Below are 23,517 nucleotides of genomic sequence, written 5' to 3' on the forward strand. Positions count from 1 at the left end.
TGGTGTGTGTGTTAAGTGTTGTGGGAGAGGGGAAGGGGGGGAGTGCGTGAGTAATGGGTTAATGGATTTTGGTACAAGCGAAGAGGAATCTGTGGTACGGAGGAACTAATGGAAATTGTTGCAAAGGATAAAGCCAGATGGGAGGGAGGGAGTCGCATGGAGAGTGAAGAGTCCGCGTGGGATTCCAGGAAGAGCAGCAGTAGGAAGAACTGAAAGGGAGAGAGAGGGAGTTTTAGAAGATACTTATGCATAGTAGATGCTCAGAACTGCTACATACAAACCATACCTGAAGATAGGACAGCCATGAGCGACCTACACATTAGCCACCCTTTAACGACTCGCGTACCCATCACTCAGGTGAGATTCAAAGTAAACTCGTTAGAGAACTCTTCTCCATCTGACAACGTTATCAAAGTTCCATCTGTGAAAAACTTCAGCCAAAATACAATGGAAGCGTTCTCGGGTATCTCCTACAGTCACTTCCAGGTACACAACAAAATTCCAGACATCTGGAAACTTGTTGGCATAGTGCCCGTCCTAAAAAATCAAAGAGTCGAACGACCCACAAGTCACTGCTGTCTTCAGTATCCTATCTCCTTAAAAATACTAATCCAAAACAAAATCAATCAAAACATCCCACTCAGCTACACAATATAGTTTTCAACCCAATCATGCCGCTACCACGCTGCAGGGAAACCTCTTGTAGCATCCTGGATGGCTTCAATCAACGACGACATCTCTGCTCCTGCACAGCATTAGTAGGATACCTATCAACTAAAGTATCCACACTGTCCCCTGGACGCATACAAAAAAGAAAAGAATCAGTTCTTCGAAATAATGACAAAGAAATGGTCGAACAAAGAACAATTCGCAATGGCTACGCCTCCAAAAAATCCTCCAAGGTCTACAGTCTACTTCCACCATAGTAGTTCTCTCTCCAGTCATCTTCACTCTTCGCAACTTTCTTCCCATCATCTCGCAGTACAACTCCCTGATACTTACCAAAAACAAAAAACACGAAGCGCATCACCACGCAAAGTCTGGCTCGTCTAAAACAATGCATGAATCTTTATAGGAATGCACCGTCACCCACTTTAAACCCCTGACAGACACGAATCCAATCTGCGCCCTCCCTGCTCCCCAGATAATTTCCACTCCACAGAACGCCAGCCATACTGGGCATGACGTACACCACGTTCACTCCCCACACTACAAACATCATACAAATACCATAAGAACATTAGGCTCCCTCAACACTTACGAGTAACAAATCTGAACTTGGAAAATGAATCCCTCGTTATTCTCCACCAACATTTCATCCACTCCACCTTTAAACCACTACACCTCACCGGCTTTGGTCATCTACCCCATCAAAATATAACAAAGCTACCAACCACACGAACAAATAAACTTTGAACAATCACCGACTGCCTAGCAACCACAAACATTCAACAACACAACGAAACTGTCTCGCGTCAGTATCCTGTACTCTCATTTCTCAGCAAGAGCTCTAGATTCTTACCATCCACACTATTTCATCACGACGTACAGAAATAAAACTTGGCCAATGTTTCACACTTCAACATATTCTTACAGATCTTCCTCCTTCCCCATACGAAACAACACTGACTCACCGAATTGATCCGACAATCACAACAGCTGCCCACCCAACCCCGTCAAACTCCACTCCAATAGACTTGCACCCATCTAAAACTACGATCCCCAAGCATGTACTAGCTATTCTTTCTAGTCTGCAATCGTCACATAACCGATCTCTTTAGCACCATAAACACAGTCACGACCTCGCATGCCCACGAAGCGGCTTTCACACTGGACACACCCCTTTACTGTATCGTGCTCATCTTGCATAAACACGAACACACATCACACCTCGTGACATGTGGGCCCCACCAAGTGGATGAGGCAAACTTCCTAAGCGTTCCCGACAGAAGGTGATCTTAAGGCCGGAGGGTAAAGGTATTGTATGCATGATGTAATATATATGATATGCATCTATAAGAAGGGATAACGTTTTAACTTCTCTAGCTATAGCCTCATTTCTCTCTCCTGCTTCGCAAAGTGTTCGACAAATTCCCAAATTCATTTTCTGCATAACTTACGAGATTACCAACAAAACTCCATTGTACAGTCAGCCGATGATTAACTCTGCTGTGTGACAACCCTCTGGTCCTCCACTCTGATGAGACTAAATATCTTTTACGGCCCTCGAAGTCTTTATAGCATTTTGAAGAGTGTAAAGTCTTTTGCACGTAAAAAAAATCTCAATTCTTTAGCCTTTCTGTTGAGGTTCATAATTTTCTTTCTCGTCGTACCATCTTGGCGGCAGTTGACGTTCCATTGTGGTCGTCGTTGATGGAGCGACTTATTAATCCTGTCAATAGTGGTGTTCCTCATGGGTCTGTCCCACTGCCTACCCTACATCTCGTCTTCTTACATGCTGCTCCTTCCACCTCTAAACTGTAATCAGTCACTCACTCACACTGATGGTTTTCCCTCTGTATATTTTAACTCATTCCATCTTTCTCGATCTGATATTTGTTCTTTTTCTCGCACTGAACTTATTTCCTTTCGGGACACAAACGCAGTTATTAACATCTATACGAATCTCTTCTATTTCCAGTTATTGAATTTCAAAATTATTCGGCTTACCAATAAACTCGTTTGGCACAGGAATAACCTCTACTCTTACTTTACATAATGATCATCGCAAAATGAAATTCCTAACAGCTGGGAATGCTGCATAGGTGATGCGTACATTTTCCTTGACATCAGTCTTTTCCATATCTTCGGCGGTCTCATTCGCCCAGTGTGGAGTACCGCTCGCTACCCGGGGTGGCTGGCAGTCTTCCCATTCTCTCAACCAGTGATATCAGAAGCCTTATGCTTTATCAACCTTCCAGGTATCACTTGCCTGCACCCATCCCTTCCACCATGATGATATTCTTGCATCCATTCTACAGATGTTATTTCATCCACTCCCCTCATGCCTGGTGTATCCGTATCCCAGTCCCTCAAATCCTGGACTTACGACACATGTCTGACACTTGCTTCCCACAGTTTCCACGAAGACATCAGCCACACGAGGACTGGCCGTTATGAAGTCTCCTTCCCTCATATGGCGAAGCTATGGAATTCTGTTCAGTCTTCTGTTTTTCACTCATCTTATAACCTTTCACACCTCAAGAGTCCGTTGTACAAACACCAAAGGTGAAATTAATCCTTACGGCATTTTTTCAGTTCATCAACTTTTCATAGAAATGTCTTACGAAATGCATCTGCCTGGGTCTTGTCTGGTATTATTAGAAACAGACAAATTTACATCAGAAATACAATCTATATGCATTAAACATGTATACGATTTATTGTACTTAATCGCAGTTTCCCGCGTTAGCGAGGTTGCGTAAGGAAAAAGAAGAAACACCCATCCACTCATATACGTACACGGACTTGTAGGATTGTATTATAGAATCTAGGCTCATAAGCCAAGCAATGGAGCTTCTAAGGCTATTCAGTGCTCTTAATACATTAGAATATTCTATTTTAGAAATTTTTTGATAAAAGTACAAATAAAAAAATTATATATATATATATATATATATATATATATATATATATATATATATATATATATCACGTACAGGAAAAAGCATCGCCACCCCCTGTGTCGGCGAGGTACCGCCAGAAAACATTAAAGAAATGCCACATATCCTCACACTCGTTCTCCAGCAGTCGTGTGTACTGCACCAAAACCACAGCTCCCTATCCACATCTATGACCTACAGACCTTTCCGTGTTTTACCCAAGACGTTTCACATTACTAGAGTCCAGTCCACTGAAAATGTCGATCCCATTATGCTACATCGTTCCAATTCATTATTACGTGCACGCCTTTCACCCTTCTGCATGATGTTCAGTTCCCAATCGCTCAATCATCCACTCCATCCTTCCACCTCCAATTCAGTCTCCCGTTTCTTGACACGCATATCCCCTTTGTCAACCTTTCCTCATTCACACACACTACATGTCCAAACCATTTCAACGCGCCCTCTTCTGCTCTCAACCACACTATCACCACACATCACTTACTCTCATTACTTTATCAAAACATCTCGCTACACTGTCCTCAAACATTTCCAACACCACCATCCTCCTCCATACAACTATTTACAGCCCATGCCTCTTAACCATATAGCATTGTTGGAACTACTATTCCTTCAAACATACCCATTTTTGCTCTCTAAGATAACGTTCTCTCTTTTTACTCATTGTTCATCGCTCCCAGAACCTTCGCCCCTTCCCCCGCTTCCATGGTTCCATTCGCTGCCAAGCCCACTCCCAGATATTTAATGCACTTCACTTCCAATTTTTCTCTATTCAAACTTGCATCCCAACCAACTTATCCCTCAATAATGCTGAACCTAATAACCTTGCTCTTATTCACTTACTCTCAACTTTCTCCTTTCACACACTTTTCCAAACTCGCAAACTTTTGCAGTTTCACTAATCAGCCATCAGCGTTGTATCATCGGCGACCAACAACATGTCTCGCTTCCCAGGCCCTCTCATCCCCAACAGAGTGCATACTCTTCCATTTACCTCCCTAACCAACCTCATCCATAAATCAAACCTCCATGGTAACATAAAACACCCCTGCCGCAGACCGATCTTCACTGGGAAACAATCACTCTCCTCCTACTCGTACATATGCCTTACATACTTGAGAAACTTCTCTGCTCTAGCAACTTACCTCCCACAATATATATATTCAAGACCTTCCACAAAGCATCAATCAACCCCATCATGTGCATACAAATTGATCTCTTTGTAAGAGTTTCTCATACATTCTCATACACCTGATCCATACATTCTCTAACACTCCTGAAATCACACTGCTCCCCATTCTATACAATTTTCTAGGTATACTCAACCTTATGCCTCTAGTTTGAACATTCGCCTTTAACCCCTTTCCCTTTGTACAATGGCACTATACATGCATTCCGCCAATCATCAGACACTTCACCACGATCTATAGATGTATATTTTTAAATGTTTATTGACTACGGTTTACAAAGATACACGATACACAAAGATAAGAACATAAGCTCCGGTGCACTAAAATGCACAACCGTAGTCCAACAAAAGGTCTCAAACTAATTTACAAGGTAAACATATAAAATCAATATGTAGGCTTGATCCCACGTATTCCCTGCGTGTCGTAAAAGGCGACTAAAAGGGGAGGGAGCGTAGGGCTGGAACTCCTCCCCGTCTCTTTTAATTTTCCAAAAGAACGGACAGAGAAAATGTCAAGTGAGGATATTTCCTCAAGGCTAAGTCCTCAGTTCTTAATGCTACCTCGCTAACGCGGGAAATGGCAAACATGTGAAAAAAGAATATCGCGGACGATCTTACAGGCAACGTCATTAGTACATCTCCAAAATAAATCATTTATGCAATTCATATCGTATGCCTCACCAACCAAACAACAACATAGTCACCCCCCTTAAATTCAAACTGCAATACTCCCGCAGGAGCTGGAAACCATCCTTTTATACATCAATTTCTAAAAGACGAAGCAGGAGGAGGAGTTAAGCGAGGAGTGCTCATCCTCCTTGAAGGCTCAGGCTGGGGCGTCACTGTGTGGATGTAACAAAGATGAGAAGAAATAGATCCAATGTCCGAGGAAAGAAACCTGGATGTTCTGGCCGAGTGAAAAGAAGCTGAAGGGTAAAGGGGAAGAATGGTTTGGAAACTTCTTGGGATTAAAGTCAGGGGTTGGCGAAAGGACAATAGCTAAGGATGGATTAGCACTACTCCTGAAGCAGGAATTGTGGAGTGATAGATTATAAGCAAGTAAGTTCTAAGCCGATGTAGGTAAAACGAAGTGGATAGCGAGGAATGGGTCATTATTGGTGCTTATGCACCTGGACACGAGATGAAAGATCATGAGTGTTTTGGGAGCAGCCGAGGGAGTGTCAGCAGTTTTGGTGCACGACACAGTATTAATGATGGGCGATTTGATTGCTTAAGCGAATAATGCGGTAGTTGAGAGTATAACTGGTGCACATGGGATATTCAATGTTGTGAAGAGCCTGTGGATTCGAGTGCTAAAAAAAAAGTTAGGCGATTGGGAATACTTGGTTAAAAAAGTACTTAAGTATATGTATGAGAGCAGAAGAGACAAAGGGCATTATTAGATTACGTATTAATTGATAGGCGTGTAAGAGATGCTTTTGGATGCAGATGTGCCGAGGGGCAGCTGGGGAATGTTTGATCACTATTTTGTGGAAGCGTAGGTGCAGATTTGTAGAAGTTTTCAAAAAAGAGGAGACAATGTCGGGGAGAAGCGAGTGGCGAGAGTGAGCGAGCTTGGAAAGGAGACTTCTGTGAAGAAATACCAGGAAAGATCGAGTAGAATGGCAAAAGGTGGGAACAAATTCATTGAGGAGAGTGGGAGGAATGGGATTATTTAGGGGAGCAGTGATGGCATGTACAACTGATGCATGTGACATGAGAAAGGTGGGTGGGGGGCAGATTTGAAAGGGTAGAGTGGCGGGATGAGTAAGTTGTTAGTGAAACAAAAGGGGCGTTTGGACGGTACTTATAAGTTAATGCAAATGAAAAATAGAAATAGAAAATAAAAAATGCATAAAAGAGAAAGCAGGAGGTCAAGAGGATATGCAGGTGTTAGAAAATATTGTAAATGAGATTTGGGATGAGAAAGCATCATTAGACTTCATGATGAATAAAAAATACATGTTTTAGAAGGAAGTAAATGCGCGAAAGATAAATGAAAACATCGGTGAAGGGAGCAAGGGGAGGAAGTGATAACAGGAAGTGATGGAACGAGGAGAAAATGTTGAGAGTATTTTGAATAACTGTTGAATGTGTGATAAAGTGGCAAATGTAGGGAGTTTTGATCGGGCTGGTGTGCGAAGTGAGAGTCAGGGAGATTGGTTTGGTGAAGAGAGAAAGGGTGGTGAAAGCCTTGCGGAAGAAGAAATCCGGCAAGGCGGCGGGAGTGAACGGATGATATATATATATACACACACACACGCGTGCGCGCACGCGATTAAAAAGACCTTTGGTGAGGCTGCATAATCGTTAACTGAAGGAAAGTGCAGTCTCGTGAAAGAACTCCTTGCTTCAGAGGAGCCAGTTATGTCTCTGCTGCCAACTGTAACACAGCCTTGCACTACGGGAGCTCCTGGAGATGGAGCCTTGGTTAGCTAGCACCAGAGCTCTTTCAAATAGGAGTCCAAGGGAGGATTATGTGCATACATCACAATGGCCTCAAACATGAATTATTCGAACAGCTGGGTAAACTAACAAGTATGCTGTGCTGCCCATACATAGATGGGCCAGTGTACCCTGCGCCGAAATTGTTAGGACATACGGAGAGGAGTAACGAGAGACCGTCCGAGAGGTACGTGCCATAAAAATGCAGAAGACAAAAAGGAGGAAAAGAAAGGACGAGATGGAAGGATGGAGTGAAAGACAGTTATCGGGGCCTTAACACGCAGGAGGGTGCTCTACGTGGAAGGGATAGAGTAAACTGGAGCGATGTGGTATACACTGGGCGACGTACTTTCTGCGGACTGAACCAGTGCATATGTAGCGATTAGGTGAAACATAGAAAGTTCTGTGGTGCTTGGTTTGGAAGCGAGTATTTGGTTTCCTTACATTATACAAGACATCTAGAGTAGAGTGACCAAATGAAACCGTTTTTACTATGTTCTAGGTGCTTCTTCATTGTGTGGGAAACGGCGAACGTAGAAAAATAGAGTGGAGGAGTACATCTGCCTAGCTTTCCTCAACTCGCGATCCACCAGCCTGTGATGCCCAGGCCAGTGATCCAGCAGTGCCAACCGACCAATCTGTTGTTGGTAGTAACCACGGGCGTGGCGCAACACTGCGGACTCACACCACCATTCATTATTCAACAGGTCCTGATGAGCGGCCACCAAGTTTAAAAACCCCCGAGTGATTGTGTCACCCACTCAAATATTCCCGGTCGGGGTCCACCGGCACGAACCACAGGCCACAACATCTCTCTCCCTCTCTGACCCCCTCCTCACACACACACACGTCACGACCAGCCAGCTAGCCAGCACAGGCTCGCCCCTCACAGAACGGACACGAAACGTGCTACACCACAGCTCTTACCTGCGCTTGGCGGAGGTCGTGTGACGTCTGCGGTGTGACGCTCAGCCCAGCGACCTTCCGTGACGAGAAGTTGAGAGTCGGAGGAATTAGCACGGGGGTAGAGACGTAGGGTGACGGTGTGACGACGGGTGGGGATTGTGTGACGGGGTCAAGTGTGACGCCGTGACTGTGGCTGGCCTGCCCTGTCCTCCCGCTGCTCCCCGCCGTCGCACAATCAATACTGACAAAAGCGCACCAAACATTTGACGACAATTTGTTCCCGACCAGCGAGCGATCACGGCTCAGCGTGACTCATGCCACCCACACCCACACACATTTTCCATCCCTCAACACCCATCCCTCTCCTCCTCTTGCACCCTTCCCACCGTCCTCCTCCCATCGTTACACTTTCCTCTCCCATCACCGTCTGATACACCACTAACGAAAAACTTATATATTGACCTCCGAAAATTAAGATTTGCACATGGTAGATACAATGTCAAAGTAATTATCTAAATCAACGACATCTCAGCAAATCAGTTGGTGGTCTCGGACGATCTCTCTCCCACAATACCGAAAGAAGTTGACCGACAAACCTCTCTCCTGACCATCCTAATCTTCATCAAATCTTTGCAGAAGACATTAAACGACAAAGTCATGGACCACTGGGAGATAAAAAGATTGCACTTCCCACTACAATACCCTTATCCTTACTTCATTTCCAGGAAAAGTGTTAGAACCGATGTTTCGAGAAAAAGTTATATTGCTGCAATGAATGACAAGATCCATTAATACAAGATCCATTGGCAACAGATTGAGATTCTGAGAATGAAAAACGGCGTTTAACGAGTCTGGTTGGATTCTTTGCCCATAAATCCAGTAACTAGGACTACGGAATACCTTGTGATGCTCTACTAAGACTTCCGTGAACCTTTCGACAAAGTGCAATATAAGATATAGCTAAATCTAATCTAATGGCGAAGAAGACTACACGTATGTGCGAAACTAGCAGACTGGGTCTCAGAGAGGAGAACGAGTAGCACTGCCAACTATCTGAGTGGTTTAATCAGACGGTCTGGGTACTGCAAGGCTTACACTTAGGAGCTTCGCTTTTTATCACGTACATTAACGACTTGGACTCGCCAGGAGTTTCCAAATTTGCCGATGTCTCAAAATGAGGAAATACAGCCCAGTCAAACTGATGATTCAAAGGGATTTAGACAATGTTGGAGTGGTCAGAAATAGAAAAGAGTTCAAAGTTGACATGTAGAAAGTAATTCATTTTGGCGCTAAAAATATAAATCACGATTACAAAATGTTCGGTACGTTATTATTAGAAGTGGAAGAAAGTGATTATCAGAAACAACCTAAATTACAGAGTGTTCAATTGAATATAACCAACCCAGAAGAATATGATGTATACATATTAGCCATAAAGACAAAAATATAGACCACAAGTATAACGAGAACAATGTAACCAAAGCAAAGTCGTCATTAACCCTCAGGTATCTTAACATCCTTCGTATGTACTCCCATCACCATCATCCCCTCCCAGCCCTTCGTATGTACTCCCATCACCATCATCCCCTCCCAGCCCTTCGTATGTACTCCCATCACCATCATTCCCTCCCAGCCCTTCGTATGTACTCCCATCCCCATCCCATCCTATCACCGTTGAACCCAACCATGTCAGTCAGAAAATCAACGATTCGAAAAATACGTGATGGATGTATCAAGAGGCGAAAGATTTGGCAACATGCAAGGAGACGCCTGCAGGAAATTTGAAGTAACGTCCATGCAGGAAAAAAAAAAATGTCAGCAAGAAAGAATTCCAAGGAGCAAATATCCCTCAAGAATTCTTACAATATATAAGGAAGAAAACGGAAAGACTATAGGCCCTTCTCTTTATAACGATAATACCTTTGCAGACAATAATGTAAATGAATTCCACTAACAGTCGTTGCTGACTATCGTATGTGTTAACGCCATCGTCACGAAGCTAATCTTCAGGGATAGTTCACAGAAAATTCTCACATTCAGAGCAGTGATGAACCGAAACGTCCTGATTATCTTGTACCTATAATAATCAGAAGTCGACAAGTATTTATTTTCTTGTTCAACAGATCGGTGTATGGCAAAGGGTCAAATTACTTGTTTCTCAACTGTTAATAGCAGTTTACAAGATGGAGACAGAAAATACTCTTCAAATTATAGCCTTAGCCGTAGTACTTTGGCGTTGGCTGAAAAGTTGTATTAATACATGAATAGATAAAGGTTAAGGTTTCAAAAATCTCTGAAAACAAACAATTCAAAAAGGCAACTTTGAGTTCCGTCATACACGATCAAGCTGAACTAAGTCTAAGATAAAACTGGGCCATCTTTCAGAACGCTTCCGTTAAAGTACGACGTAAAAGATTGTTGCGTTAAATTCAACCGTACGCCAAACGAAATGGAATCAGCGAATGGGTAGCAAGAGAGACACGAAACTATATGTGGTATTACACAGGGAAACACCAGACTGGTACTTCATGGTAAACGTAGAAGTATCTTTAGATCTTAATATGTTTATATCTAGACGCAGGACGAAAGAAAATTTGATACACGATACGAATTTTTAAAAATTTCCCCCACCCTAAAAAAAAAGAGAAAATGCTTCAAAGACATACAGACAATTTGATGCAATGGTCAGAATTCCATGTAAAGCGGACTTCAGTGTTGAATACAAAACGATATTGATTAGATACAAATAATTCTTTTCAACTATCAGAATTTTATCAAAAGTGCGTAGAGGTAACTGGCAATGACCTGGGATATGTTAAACAATGCAAAGCTGAAAATCCTAAAACAAAATGTTAAAAGTCAGGAGTTAAAAATGTTCACACACAAAAAAAATACAACGACCTTGTCAGACCTTAATTAGAATACAGAGTTCACCTCTGGTCACCAGACTTTACTGACGATGAAAAAGTATAACGAATACAAAGATCAGCAGGAAGGTTTAATTCAGTCGCTCAAAGCTTACCTAAAAATGAAAAAATATGTCATTCTTAAAGGAACAAGTGTTGGTTGCAAGAACGAACAAATATTCAGATTAGTCATTTCAGTGATATACCCCGCTGTATTTCTTCACGTTAAGACCGATAGAGAAACAGTGACCAATTATACCAGTATGAAGGTGGAGAACATGTAGTACAGTAAACTTGGGGGAAAAGTTCTTACAACTGTAGACAATATAACATACGACACATTGTTATCGCGAACACAACCGAGACATTTCAAGTGATCGCTACAGATAGAATCAAGTTATAAGTAGCTATAATGAATCCATCTGCATCCCTGCTGCATTTGCTTTTATTCAGTTCATAATTCAACCAAATCCTCCAATTTGCGTTGCTCGGACTAATGATACCTTTACTATGACGCCAGCAACGCTGCGCCCACGAGAGAGAATCTAGAACCCTACGTACTTTGCCAACGTGTATTTCATATTCCTTCTCAAACGCTAAATTAACCTCCGAAACGTTTTAAACTATATTCTTTACAGACTCACAACTACCCTTTAAAAAAGCTTATATATGTGGGGGAGGGGTTGATTATTGCACCCACACCCACCTTGAACTATATAGTATACAATGTATATAGAGATTCATATAACACTACAATCATTCTAACTCTCGAGGTGCATAAAAAAGAGAAAGATGTTTTGTGGACGTGTACTGAAATGTATTGGTTATTTACACAGGTGACAAGTCAAAGAACCATGTCCGTTGCACCACCTTCCTATAACACAAAGTGTACAATAACCGTATCAATTTGCTTTATCGAACAGAATTCCCTTGATCATTGCTATCACTTACGTTCAGTATCGCAAGTTTAAAGACTCGGAAAAAAAAAAAAGGCAAGTCTAATTAGAAATTCACATCTGTAAAACATTAAACGTTGCGAGAATTTTCCCGTGTTTGCGATTTATCCCAGGATTTTAATATAAAGATACGTCATTTTGATAAGGACACACCATGTTCTCACACAACTAGTTCGCAGTTTTGCATAATTATTTTGGCGCGTTCGAGATTACGCTCCACTCTTTCCCCTGCACTAAATTGTGGGTACGCGCCCGATACCTTAACCTAAATTCTGATCAAACACACAGGAAAATTACAGGAATCAAAAGATTAGCATAAAGCCTAACCTTTCCATCGCACATACCTGATAAGATGGTTCTAACATTGCATAATAATCAAAGATTCCACAAATACGTAATCTTAAAAATCGTACTATTTAATATAGATCAAAAACTGAAGAGGCATATTTCCCCTTTATCCCTAGATTCCTTGTTGACCAAATTATCTTAAATGGATGAAAGACTCAAAAATACTTCCTCTGACATTGATCACGATGGAAACAAAATTAGGAACGAAAATTCTTTCCAGTCACAGCCTAGCATGCCCACTTCCTTTGGTTTTGGCGTTTGGTTGTCTGAAGTTTCAGGGGAACTTCTCCGTCACTGCAGATGTGGTCCAGGACTCATATATCCAGATTAATGATGTTATACGTATGAATGGAAAGTAAGATTATGAAATATGACACTTATGCAAACAAGGCATACAAAACTGCAAATTACCTACGTCTGTCCTTACTTGCATCTCCATTTTCTATGCGGAAGACTATATGTCGTTTTCTTTTTCGCATAAATTGATAAGATACATTAGTGCGAGAAGTGCACGTTGTAAATGTACACGTGTAGGCTCGTCCATAAATAACATTCAAAAAATTATCGCTTTATGTTGCGGAAGAACGACTCGAGTTATGCCACGAACATACTGCATTAAGATCTTATGCTTTTAAACTGGTCATAACTTTGTCAGGTTTATCGTTTCCCGCGGGTGCTACTCTCAAAAAAAATTAGGAATACGCTTGGATACCAGAATCAATGGATTTCTACTAAATGTATTTGATTCGAGATTCTTTCATTAACAGTAAGCTTTGGAGGCTTGTTTGCGTGAAGGGATCAATGTAGTGTTACATTCTCCAGCGTAGTATTACGTCCTATTGCACTTTATTTCTCCCGATAGGATGTGCCATTATATTGTCGACATATCAAAGCAAGTATCACACCATCGTGCTTTACTTACGGATATTTGGGGAATCTAATATTGAGGTTTGGTTGGGTGTAGCGCGAGCCACAGCGAAGACGTCTACATCAGAACTACTTTAAAAGACAGGAACGACCTTGGTCGTCCCACAGAAACTGGTTCGTCTTTTGAAAACATTTGACATTTTTACCAACACATTTCCAGAGCTAAAGTCAGTTTAGAATTGTTAGTAAGGAACAGTTTCTTAACGAACTTCAAGAAGTGGAAGGGTACATTTTGTTACCCTTGCCCTACGGGAATTTGCACCCCAGTGTGTTTATTCCAAGGACAAAAAAAAAAAAAAAAATCGTATCCTTTACCAAAATAGTAAAACCTTTCGGTCAGGATTTGTCATATTAACTGGTAATTCAAGTTAGGTATTCGTGAGGAGTTCTCATCCACTCTGCCAAAGTTGTGTTGATGGCAGTGGAAAGCGTAAAGTCTGTCATCTTCCCCAAGAGAAATAAAGTAAATTTCCATACGACTCTGTCAAGTAGCTGTACAATATATCTACATAAATATTAAAATTTGAACAGTTTAGCATCCTAGTTTTTTTTTTTTTCCTTTTACATATGAATAATATTTCATATTCACTTAAATTCTTCCAATAGTCACTTATCCAACATCATAAATTTAAGAGAATGAAACCACGTCCACGGTTATTAGTAAACATTTAAATCTCGTGGGAAAAAAAAAAAAAAGTCCCTAACCTTGAATGGCCAAGGTTAGGGACGACTTAACAGGTCAACCAGTCTCAAAAGCAGTTGAAATGGTTAAGAAAAAAAAACTTCAGTGATATAGCATATCTAATGTTTATTTTCAAACGTCTAAGAATAGCAATTTTCAGATTCAAAGAAGGGTAAATTGACGTTCATGCCCTACACCCGTCAACAGCTGAAGGGTTTGTGGACGTGTAACCACCAGCTTAATATAGTTTACCTTTCATTGTTTAGCGTAAAGCAAATTCCTATATTGAACTAAACTAAATTCTACATAGGAACAAAATTAATTTTTCGTGATCCGAGAGTAATGGTGTATATATATATACACCATTTCCCGCGTTGGAGATGTAGCGTTAAAAACAAATGACTGATCCGAAGAGGAGAATATCCTCATTTGGAAACGTAAAAACTGGAAGAGGATTTCCAGTCCCCCGCTCCCGCCCCGTTTAGTCGCCTTTCACGAAACGGAATACGTAGGAAATATTCTCCCCCCCATATCCCCGATTATATATATATATATATATATATATATATATATATATATATATATATATATATATATATATATTAGTTGGTTTAAAGCCTATCCAAGGATCATTAAGGCCCGGAAGGTCAAACTACATCGAAGAACCGGAAAATCCGTAAATTCAGGTGTTAAGGATATGCCTTGCCACAGCTTGAGCTGACAGCCACACAATGATGGACGATCACGTGACCTTGAGCTGGTGTGTGTCAGCCTCACCACGGGTTCTCACAGCCTCCCTACAGGTTCCGCCCTTATGTTATGAGTTTTATAATCCCAAGATGTACTGGTAGTCGTGATATAAGAAGATTATTAATGGACTCTTCTCATTTCCCGATCATACGTTGGAAATGTCCAGTTATGTATGGATTTCGTCGCTGGATGTTATCCAGCGTTGCGTGGCGAGGTCCTCAAGAACGTTCTGGAAGCAAGTGGAAATCTGGTCTGTGCTTGTGGTGCTCAAGGACCCGGGACGAAGGAGCCCGAGGGTTGCCAACTAACAATATTACAACGCCGGTCCGAGCGATCACAGTCGGATATACATGGCCATGAAAATGACCTTTGTTGACCGTGGTGACCGCTCCCAACTAAGAGGCCTAATGACCTCACTCTAGAGGTGCAATTTGCGTGTCGAGGTCACCCCCAAGCAGAACACAGGTCAGCTACTTCCGCACATTATCGCGCATGTATGCCTTCATTATCCCCTCCTGCGAATACCGATGGATACCCGAGTTTCCCCAGTTTTCTTAACGTCTTTACATCTACGGCATCGAACCCACGTCTACCTTAGCGTAAAGCACGGGTGAGAAGGTGGTTGCATGCACGGAGAGGGGTCCTCCCCCGCTAGCCTCCCAGCGATGACGACTCCCACTCCTTCAACCACTCACTGGGCCTCCTCCCTCCTACCACTTTCGGCGTCTGCCGCGTCGAGTGTCAGAGGGACTAATTTACTGGTTGATAACGTTAATGTATCTTTCCCTCCACGCCAGTGCAAATAACCTCAGCGCCGCTTTAATTTACCATCAAGTGAAGCTCAGATTCGGCTAAGACTCGATAGGATAATGGTCATTTTCTGTTGGAACTCGAAAATATACGTGTCCTTAAATCAATACATGTTAGGTTAACACGGTGTAAGAGGCCCTCAACGATACATTGGTAATGGATCATTGGTCGAAAAAACTACAGCGTGTAATTCAAACTGTTTATCAGCTAAGCTTGCTACAAACAGATCAAACTTGAATTTTGTAATAATAAAGTTCCATATGCATCAGCCAAGATGACATGGATGTTATACGACGAATCTTTTATTGGGCAAGTGGGGCAAATCGAATGAAAATGAATCCCAGCAGGGTATTACCTAGCCACCTCACTAGCCAGCACCAGACAGACCAGTGACAGTCTTCAAGTCTCCAGGATTTGAGGGATTTTGTCATGTTGTCCCTTTGTGGTAGACACAACATGGGAGGATCATGTACACAGAAAATATATAGCGAGTAGGGCTGTGTCCTTCACTGGGTGACGGAGTCATAGGCTAAAGAGACGTTTCGAGATTGTGGAGACTGCAGACTTAAAGACGGTCAACGCTAGGTGACCTGAGCCGCCCCTTTGTGTCAGCTGAGCAAATACGAATCTCTGGAGGATTCGGACATTCCTCAAGTTACCAAACCGATCAACGAAACTTCCGGGCAATGTGTATAGACAGAAGCTTGTGAACGAAATGACAACTTATGAAATCATAACTGACCAGAACTTACACGCGAAATTGACATTCGCCAACAAACCTGGGATAGCAGTAGATTACACCACATTGCAGTTACATGTACTGAAAACTACAGTGCAGGAACCACTTGGAGCTCTGAACGGGAGATTGCGTTAAAAGTTCGAGATATGCATAGTTTAGGTGTCCTTCTACAATGAGGAAGTCAACATGTGAACTGATTAAGAGGAAAATGGTCTTTGTCGGGAATATCAAAGGCCTTCAAGGCGTAGAGATGAATACAGATTCATAGGAGATAAGGGAGAAAGAATACTTTCCACGCATTCCCAGTGTGTCGTAGGCGGCGACTAAAAGGGGAGGGAGCGGGGGGGGCTAAAAATCCTTCCATCCAGTTCTTAATTTTCCAAAAGTAACAGAGAAGGGGGCCTAATGAGGATACTCCCTCCAAGTCTCAGTCCTCTGTTCTTAACGCTACCTCGCTAACGCGGGAAATGCGAATATGTATGAAAAAATAAACTCACGTCTCCAGGGGGGAGAAAAATATCCGGAAGACATCAACAGACAATAGCATACAAGCAGTTGAGACAGGAAGGCTATACAGGATGCGAATTATACAAAAACACTCCACAGTAGGGAGTACCCCGCAGGGTAAGAGAACGAAGAATACCTTCGCTTCAGTCACCCCTGGTCATGCACCACCCGAAACATTGGGCCGACCACTGGTAACTACTACTGCGTAAGCGACAGTTGTTACCTCATGTGCAGTTAAAGGGCACCGCCACCAGTTCAGGTGCTGCCATGGTAAAAAGAAAATGAATTCAACCACTAATTACATTCCTCGGTGCTGTAGAAATTGACAGTGGGGGAGCAACGATTTGGACACCGCTCCTGAAGGAGAGAGACAGCGACCAACGATGTCCACAATGCCTCACTGAAGGAGACCCATATTAAGGTTTATTGTGTCCCCAGGTCACAAGCGAGGCAGCTGCTGGCGTGGCGGGCACAGACGGTCTGTATTGCTGCTCAAGCGACACTTCCTCAACACGTATTCTTAACAGAAATTAAGAAGTAAAGCATTTAATGTTCGTCCATATCGTGCTCAGGAATGGTCCAGAGTGTTGATGGATAAGATCCTTGTGGTCCTGTGCGAGGAGAGAGTTCTACACTTGTGGACCTCGTATCTTGAACTTCCCTATCTTACAACTTCTAAAAAGTCCTTAATCCGTTTTATATTCGTGTTTAATAACCTACTCCATCGATCGCACACACACACACACACACACAAAACCTATCAAGGGAATTGTGAATCCGTGTGTCCACATGACCTGGACTCTGGCGGTCAGCATGTCGCGGGGTTCGAGTGCGTCTGACCCTGGTTGAGTAAGGTCACGATGTCCATTCTGGGCCACTTAAAAAAAAAAGATCGAACCTGGGGTAGGTCAGTTTTCTTACACCGTTCTCAACATAGACTGACATGCTTGTCAGACGCAAAAAGTACATTACTCATGGAAATGTAACCACGTTATTTGTTACTTAAGCTGAAAATCTTTGGTAAATAAAAACTAGGGAGGGTGGCCAACGTGCCCCACGGGGGTGGCCAACTTGCCCCACGGGGGAGACTATCCACGTTCACTAATGATCAATACAGCATCAGACACGCCAACATACTGTGTTGACCCTTTGAGCACGACGGTACGACCCGAGAAGACGAAGGTGAGACCTGGGAAGACGACAGTGCGACCACAGTGTAGTATTATCCTGGCTTTTGACCTGTCCCATGTGCGTGTGTACATAGGGTTGTGTGCACACGTGTGTATATTTTCTCGCCTTTTAAGAGCGTGTTATTAATTCTGTATAACACTTTGCAGTGCATGGTACGCATGATTAAGTATGCATGCCTATACGAGCATACTTCAGCTTGTATACTGCATGCCCGAGTGTATGGAACAGTGTGTAGAGTGTTCATGTCAGCCTATCTGTTCATTCTATATTTTTTTGTTCCGTTCCTGCGTCTCAACGCTCTTTTAAACCCCTTTGGGATGACTTTAAACTGTCAAATGTCATACTCGATCAATGTCAAACAGCAAACGATAGAAAACGATCGTCGATGTTATCCTCGTATGCATCATATGATAAATATTACCCCAGGTCCACTACACCAAAAAGTTACCCCAGTGACAGGCAAAGTGATCGTAAGAACGGGAATGACAGGGTAGTCAGTGGTGGCAGAGTGCAGACATACGCGTTAAACACTTGACAACACAATTACGACAGAAAACACAAACTGCAATGGTGTTTACTTTGAAGGTTCCAGCAGTCACTGACAGATCCTCATTGTAAATGAAAAACAACATAAGAGGAGGGAGGGGAGTTTGGTTAAAGAGAGGGAGGAAAACATTTTGATGCGAAAGTCAAGTCGTAACTGCATTGGAAAGCAGAAGTAGCGAGTATCTGCAAATCAAAATGTTTGGGAAGAAAGAAATAGGAGTACATCTTCAGCATCACCTCCGCCATGACAAGTTCATCCTCAGCAGCTTGGAACATACCCACACACACTGCTGGTTAACCACACCCACACATGCTCAGCCTGTAAAGTTAGCCACACCCTTGCACTCTTCCCTAATACCTTTTACATCAATTTCTTCTGACGATGTATACATCCCCGAGACAATGTGTAGGTCTTGCGTGATGTACAACCTTACAGAGACGCGAGGCAGGAGGGACGAGAGGAGGACAAGTAGCCATGTGTGCACAGATGCTATAAGACGACAAGCGTCAAAGAGAGGGAAGGGTTCTTTAGAAACAAGGCAGCGAAACGACTCAACGAGGCATCACTGTCACAGACCCGCGCCTCACTAACACCCGGTGATGTCAAGTCCCATAAGCAGATATCAAGAAATCCAGCAACGTACCAGGAACACCAGCCAGGTTAAGGTAGATTACACTCATCTAAGGCACACTCAAGCTTAGCTCAGTCCAGGGTAAATTTATTGCCATTCTGTCCATAGCGTTCGCGGACCTCGGGTGTTGCAAGTGTCATGTTTATAGAGGAAGCAGGACCCACCTGAGCCGCCGTCTGAGTTGAAGGCGGTCTGGTGGTGCAGCTTCTTGGACAGGTTGAGGACCTCCTGCTGCTCCCTCAACACCAGCAACCGGTTCAGGAAACTCTCCTGGCCCCCCACCTTCACTCTCGCCGACATAGTATCTCGCTCTCCCTCTGGTCGAAGTTGCAGTGGAAAGAAAATAGCCTCACTCGCGCTGCTGGACGTGGCAGCTCCACCTCCACACTCGTGACACGTCTCCGACGACTGGAAGTGTTGGTGTTGGTCCAGCCACCCAGGTCGACCCTCCTCCCTCCACCACAACCCCCCCACTACCAACCCCCTTCCCCCCACACCCGTCAACCACCGTCACTACCTGGACAAGAGGTCATTTGCCGGACCAGCAAACGTTGGTAATTCGTTGCAAAACCTAATCTTCACCTGTATAGCACTTGAGGAACAGTGGGCAGAGAGCGTGTGTCGTGTGCGTCCCTCGCTCATGTTTGCTACATTCTCTTAAATGACGTGTAGATTATATTGCAATCTGGCCGAAGACATGTGCATCTATAACGAAATGAATTGGGAAAAAAAGAGCGGTGTCGGGGTTCAGGAAATAGGTCACGTGACGGTACATAACCTTAATACCAATCAAAGAGGTCATGTGACCTCTCCGACCAATCCCCGGGACTCTTGGCGGTCAAATAATGAGGAAAGGTTGACCTCATCTCACCTCAGGTCACGCCCCCGACCGCCAATTGTTACCTTAATCGTCCAGGTTGGAAGATCCCGTCCAGGACTCTCTATATTTACCGCGTCCGGCCAGTTTTATTGATCGTCTACAGCAGCAGCAGCAGTTTGTGGTAGTTACGAGAGGCGTCGTAACGACCCACCTGGGGTTACTGACGCACCACACTTTTAAGCCAACGGACACGCAGGCCGGAACGCACGCCACACATCGCTTAAAGCAAATTATTATGCAAACACACGTGCATACACAAGACAAACAGTAAACTAGAGTGTGATTACAATAGCTCGATACACAATTCATGTGGGTAAACGTGGGAATTGGCGAGGAGGGATGGTGGTCACTCCGGCCGGAGGCTTCAAACGCCAAATATTACAACTGTGTATTTACGAAAACTGATCCAGTGTCGGAGTTCATGTTGTTTATCCTCACATTTGCTACAGTTTGTTGAGAACGTCTTTTCTTTTTTATGAATCTTTAACTAATGTGCTCAGCGTTAATTGGCTCACGTACGTGCATGAACGTATTTGTGTGGATGTGTGTGTGTGTGTGTGTGTGTGCTTCCATGTGCACGCTTGAGGGTACGTAGGATGTGAATGTGTTTATTATTTTGATGTATTATAATCAACGCATTAATGCCTGTAATTATACGCTGCATCATGCCATATGCATAGTAAGCCCCAGGTATACATGTGTATCTATACGTGTACGTACGGAAGTTCTCGTACAGGAATAAGAGCTGTCGACAACGCTGTGCGAGGCAACGCTAATTAAGTTCTCATAAAATTTCTGCGCGATCATGGAACACCAGAGTCTTACTGATTGATTATTCACATTCAATAATAAACTTCGTCTTGAATAAGCTTTTAAACAACTGAGCATGAGATGAGGCTGGGGATCGCTGAGTGTGACACGGGTGTGTGGTGTGGTGTGTGGTAGGTGTCGTCTGTCTGCCTCACTGCGACTCGGAGGTTGAGCGAGGCTGCTGGCGAGCCGAGCCGGGCGGTCATCACGGATCTCAACCATAGGCGTGGAAAGGTGGGAGGGGGAAGCAAAATGCCTACACCCTTCCCCCAATTACCCAGGGGAAATCATCAGAAAAAATATGATAATATTCTCAATATAATAAATGAAGAAACAGGGGAAGAGAGATGTGGTATATTTTTCCTTCTGTTACATCCAGCGCAAATTTGCAGTGGAAACTCTTCACATACATTCACGTTGTTAAGTCACTTGTCACCAGTAATGATCGTCACCAGATGTTTGCCTCCTGCCGACCATCAGAACACCCTCCCCCCCTCCCCCCCCTCACCTACACACACACACACACACACACACACAACTTGCCTCAGAGCAGAGCTGGACATTCATTTACCGCACTAATTATCTTTTTTTTTTTGTTCGAATGTTTAAGGTACTTATGGAGTATACAAGCAGAGATTCTTCCCATCTCACAACTAATACGCAGCAACAAGTAATTCATAACATTCTTTTTATTTTGAATTGAATTCTACAGTTGAGATCGCTACGCGATATCCCTACTTGATAGCGAAATTTTGGAGCATGTTCTCGTAAGTAGGTGCTTACACACACACACACACACACACATATATATATATATATATATATATATATATATATATATATATATATATATATATATATATATATATATATTCCTATGAGTCCACGGGGAAAATGAAACACGAGAAGTTCCCAAGTGCACTTTCGTGTAATAATCACATCATCAGGGGAGACACAAGAGAGAAATATAACAGTCAGTTGATATACATCAAAGAGACGAAGCTAGGACGCCATTTGGTAAACATGTGATTGTCCAAAACATGTTTTGGACATATATATATGGGGTTTTAGGCAGGTAAATGCATGAGTTTTGGAGAGAGGGGCAAGTATGCAGTCTGTTGTCGATGAGAGGGCTTGGGAAGTGAGTCAGTTGTTGCTCGCTGATGATATATCACTGGTGGCTGAATCGGATGAGAAACTGCAGAAGCTGGTGACTGGGTTTGGTAAAGTGTGTGAAAGAAAAAAGCTGAGAGTAAATGTGAATAAGAGCAAGGTTATTATGTTCAGTGGGGTGGAGGGACAAGTCAACTGGTAGGTAAGTTTGAATGGAGAAAAACTGGAGGAAGTGTTTTAGACATTTGGGAGTGGATTTAGCAGCGGATGGAACCATGGAAGCGGAAGTGAGTCACAAGATGGGGGAGGGGGGCGTTGAAGAATGTGTGGAAGGGGAGAACGTTATCTCGGAGAGCAAAATTGGGTATGTTTGAAGGAATAGTGGTTAGATAGGGTTGTGCGGAGGGGGTTGGATGTGTTGGAAATGAGATGTTTAAGGACAATATGTGGTGCGAGGTGGTTTGATCGAGTAGATTATGAAAGGGTAAGGGAGATGTGTGGCAATAAAAAGAGTGTGGTTGAGAGAGCAGAAGAGGGTGTATTGGTGTGGTTTGGTGACATGGAGAGAATGAGTGAGGAAATATTGACAAGATATATGTGTCAGAGGTGGAGGGAACGAGAAGTGGGAGACCAAATTGAAGGTGGAAGGATGGGGAAACCAGAGATGGAAGGGTGGAGTGAAATAGGTTTTTAGGGTAACAAAGATTGAGAACACTCAGGATGGTAACAGAAGTACATGGAATAGAATTTATTAGATCAGTATGGTATGCAGGGAGCAACGCGCTGTCATTGAGTTGAGGGTCATGTGACGCAGTCTTGATAAACCATAGAATAATTGTCCTTGGGCTTGGCTATGGATGGTTGACTCAGGTTTCCGTGCATCGTACATGATAACTGGAATATCCTTTAAACTTACTTACATTCCTGTCCTTTGATCTCCATCTATGGGGTTTCCACAATTCTCTATTTCATTTTAGCGGGTATAGAGCTATAGCTGTCCCATAGAACTGAGTACCGAGCATACTTCGGTGAGTTTACCCTAGGAGTATTTTTGTTTTGCTGTGCAAGTGTTGAACGTTTGATGGCTAGGCTGCCAGTGATTGTTGTGAGTGTTGTTTTCTGTGAGTTGCAGCTTCGTTCTATTTATTCTTGTCAGGGTGAATGACAAGACAGGTGAGGTATGTTTTTGGGTGGAGCAGAGGAATTGTTTTTACAGGTTATTACAAGATTCCTTTTGTCCAAAATTCGTACGATGTGCTCTGAGGGAGTTTAGTTTAACTATGGCGCTATGCTGGTGCTGTCGCGTCATGACATATATGGTTGAAGTTTTGCTGAGTGGGAGCCGTTTACCACCATTTAGGGTGATGGAAGGGCACGGGTTGAACTTTTGTCTTTCAGAGGTTAAGATGATTGTGGATTTCTGCAATGATGCAGACATTCTGTTTTGAGTAAGCCAGTGGTTAATGCACTGTTGCTCGAATATTGTGTAGTGTCAGTGTGTTGTCCTGTGATTGTGTGGTCATCTGCATGTGAAAGGTCTTTCACAACATGGGTCTG

General features: G+C 43.1%; 1 protein-coding gene across 1 annotated transcript in view; it reads right to left on the reverse strand.

The window, feature by feature from the left end:
• Positions 1-19,582, reverse strand: part of LOC139761119 (uncharacterized) — a 105,894-nt gene extending 86,312 nt beyond the window's left edge. The window contains exon 1 of the mRNA XM_071685050.1: positions 19,322-19,582. Coding sequence (XP_071541151.1) covers positions 19,322-19,457 — 136 coding nt within the window. The 5' untranslated portion in view covers positions 19,458-19,582. The remainder of the gene's footprint in view (positions 1-19,321) is intronic.
• Between the last annotated feature and the right edge of the window lie 3,935 nt (positions 19,583-23,517).

The sequence above is a fragment of the Panulirus ornatus genome, chromosome 3 (genome assembly GCF_036320965.1).
Source record: "Panulirus ornatus isolate Po-2019 chromosome 3, ASM3632096v1, whole genome shotgun sequence".
Taxonomy (NCBI): Eukaryota; Metazoa; Arthropoda; class Malacostraca; order Decapoda; family Palinuridae; genus Panulirus; species Panulirus ornatus.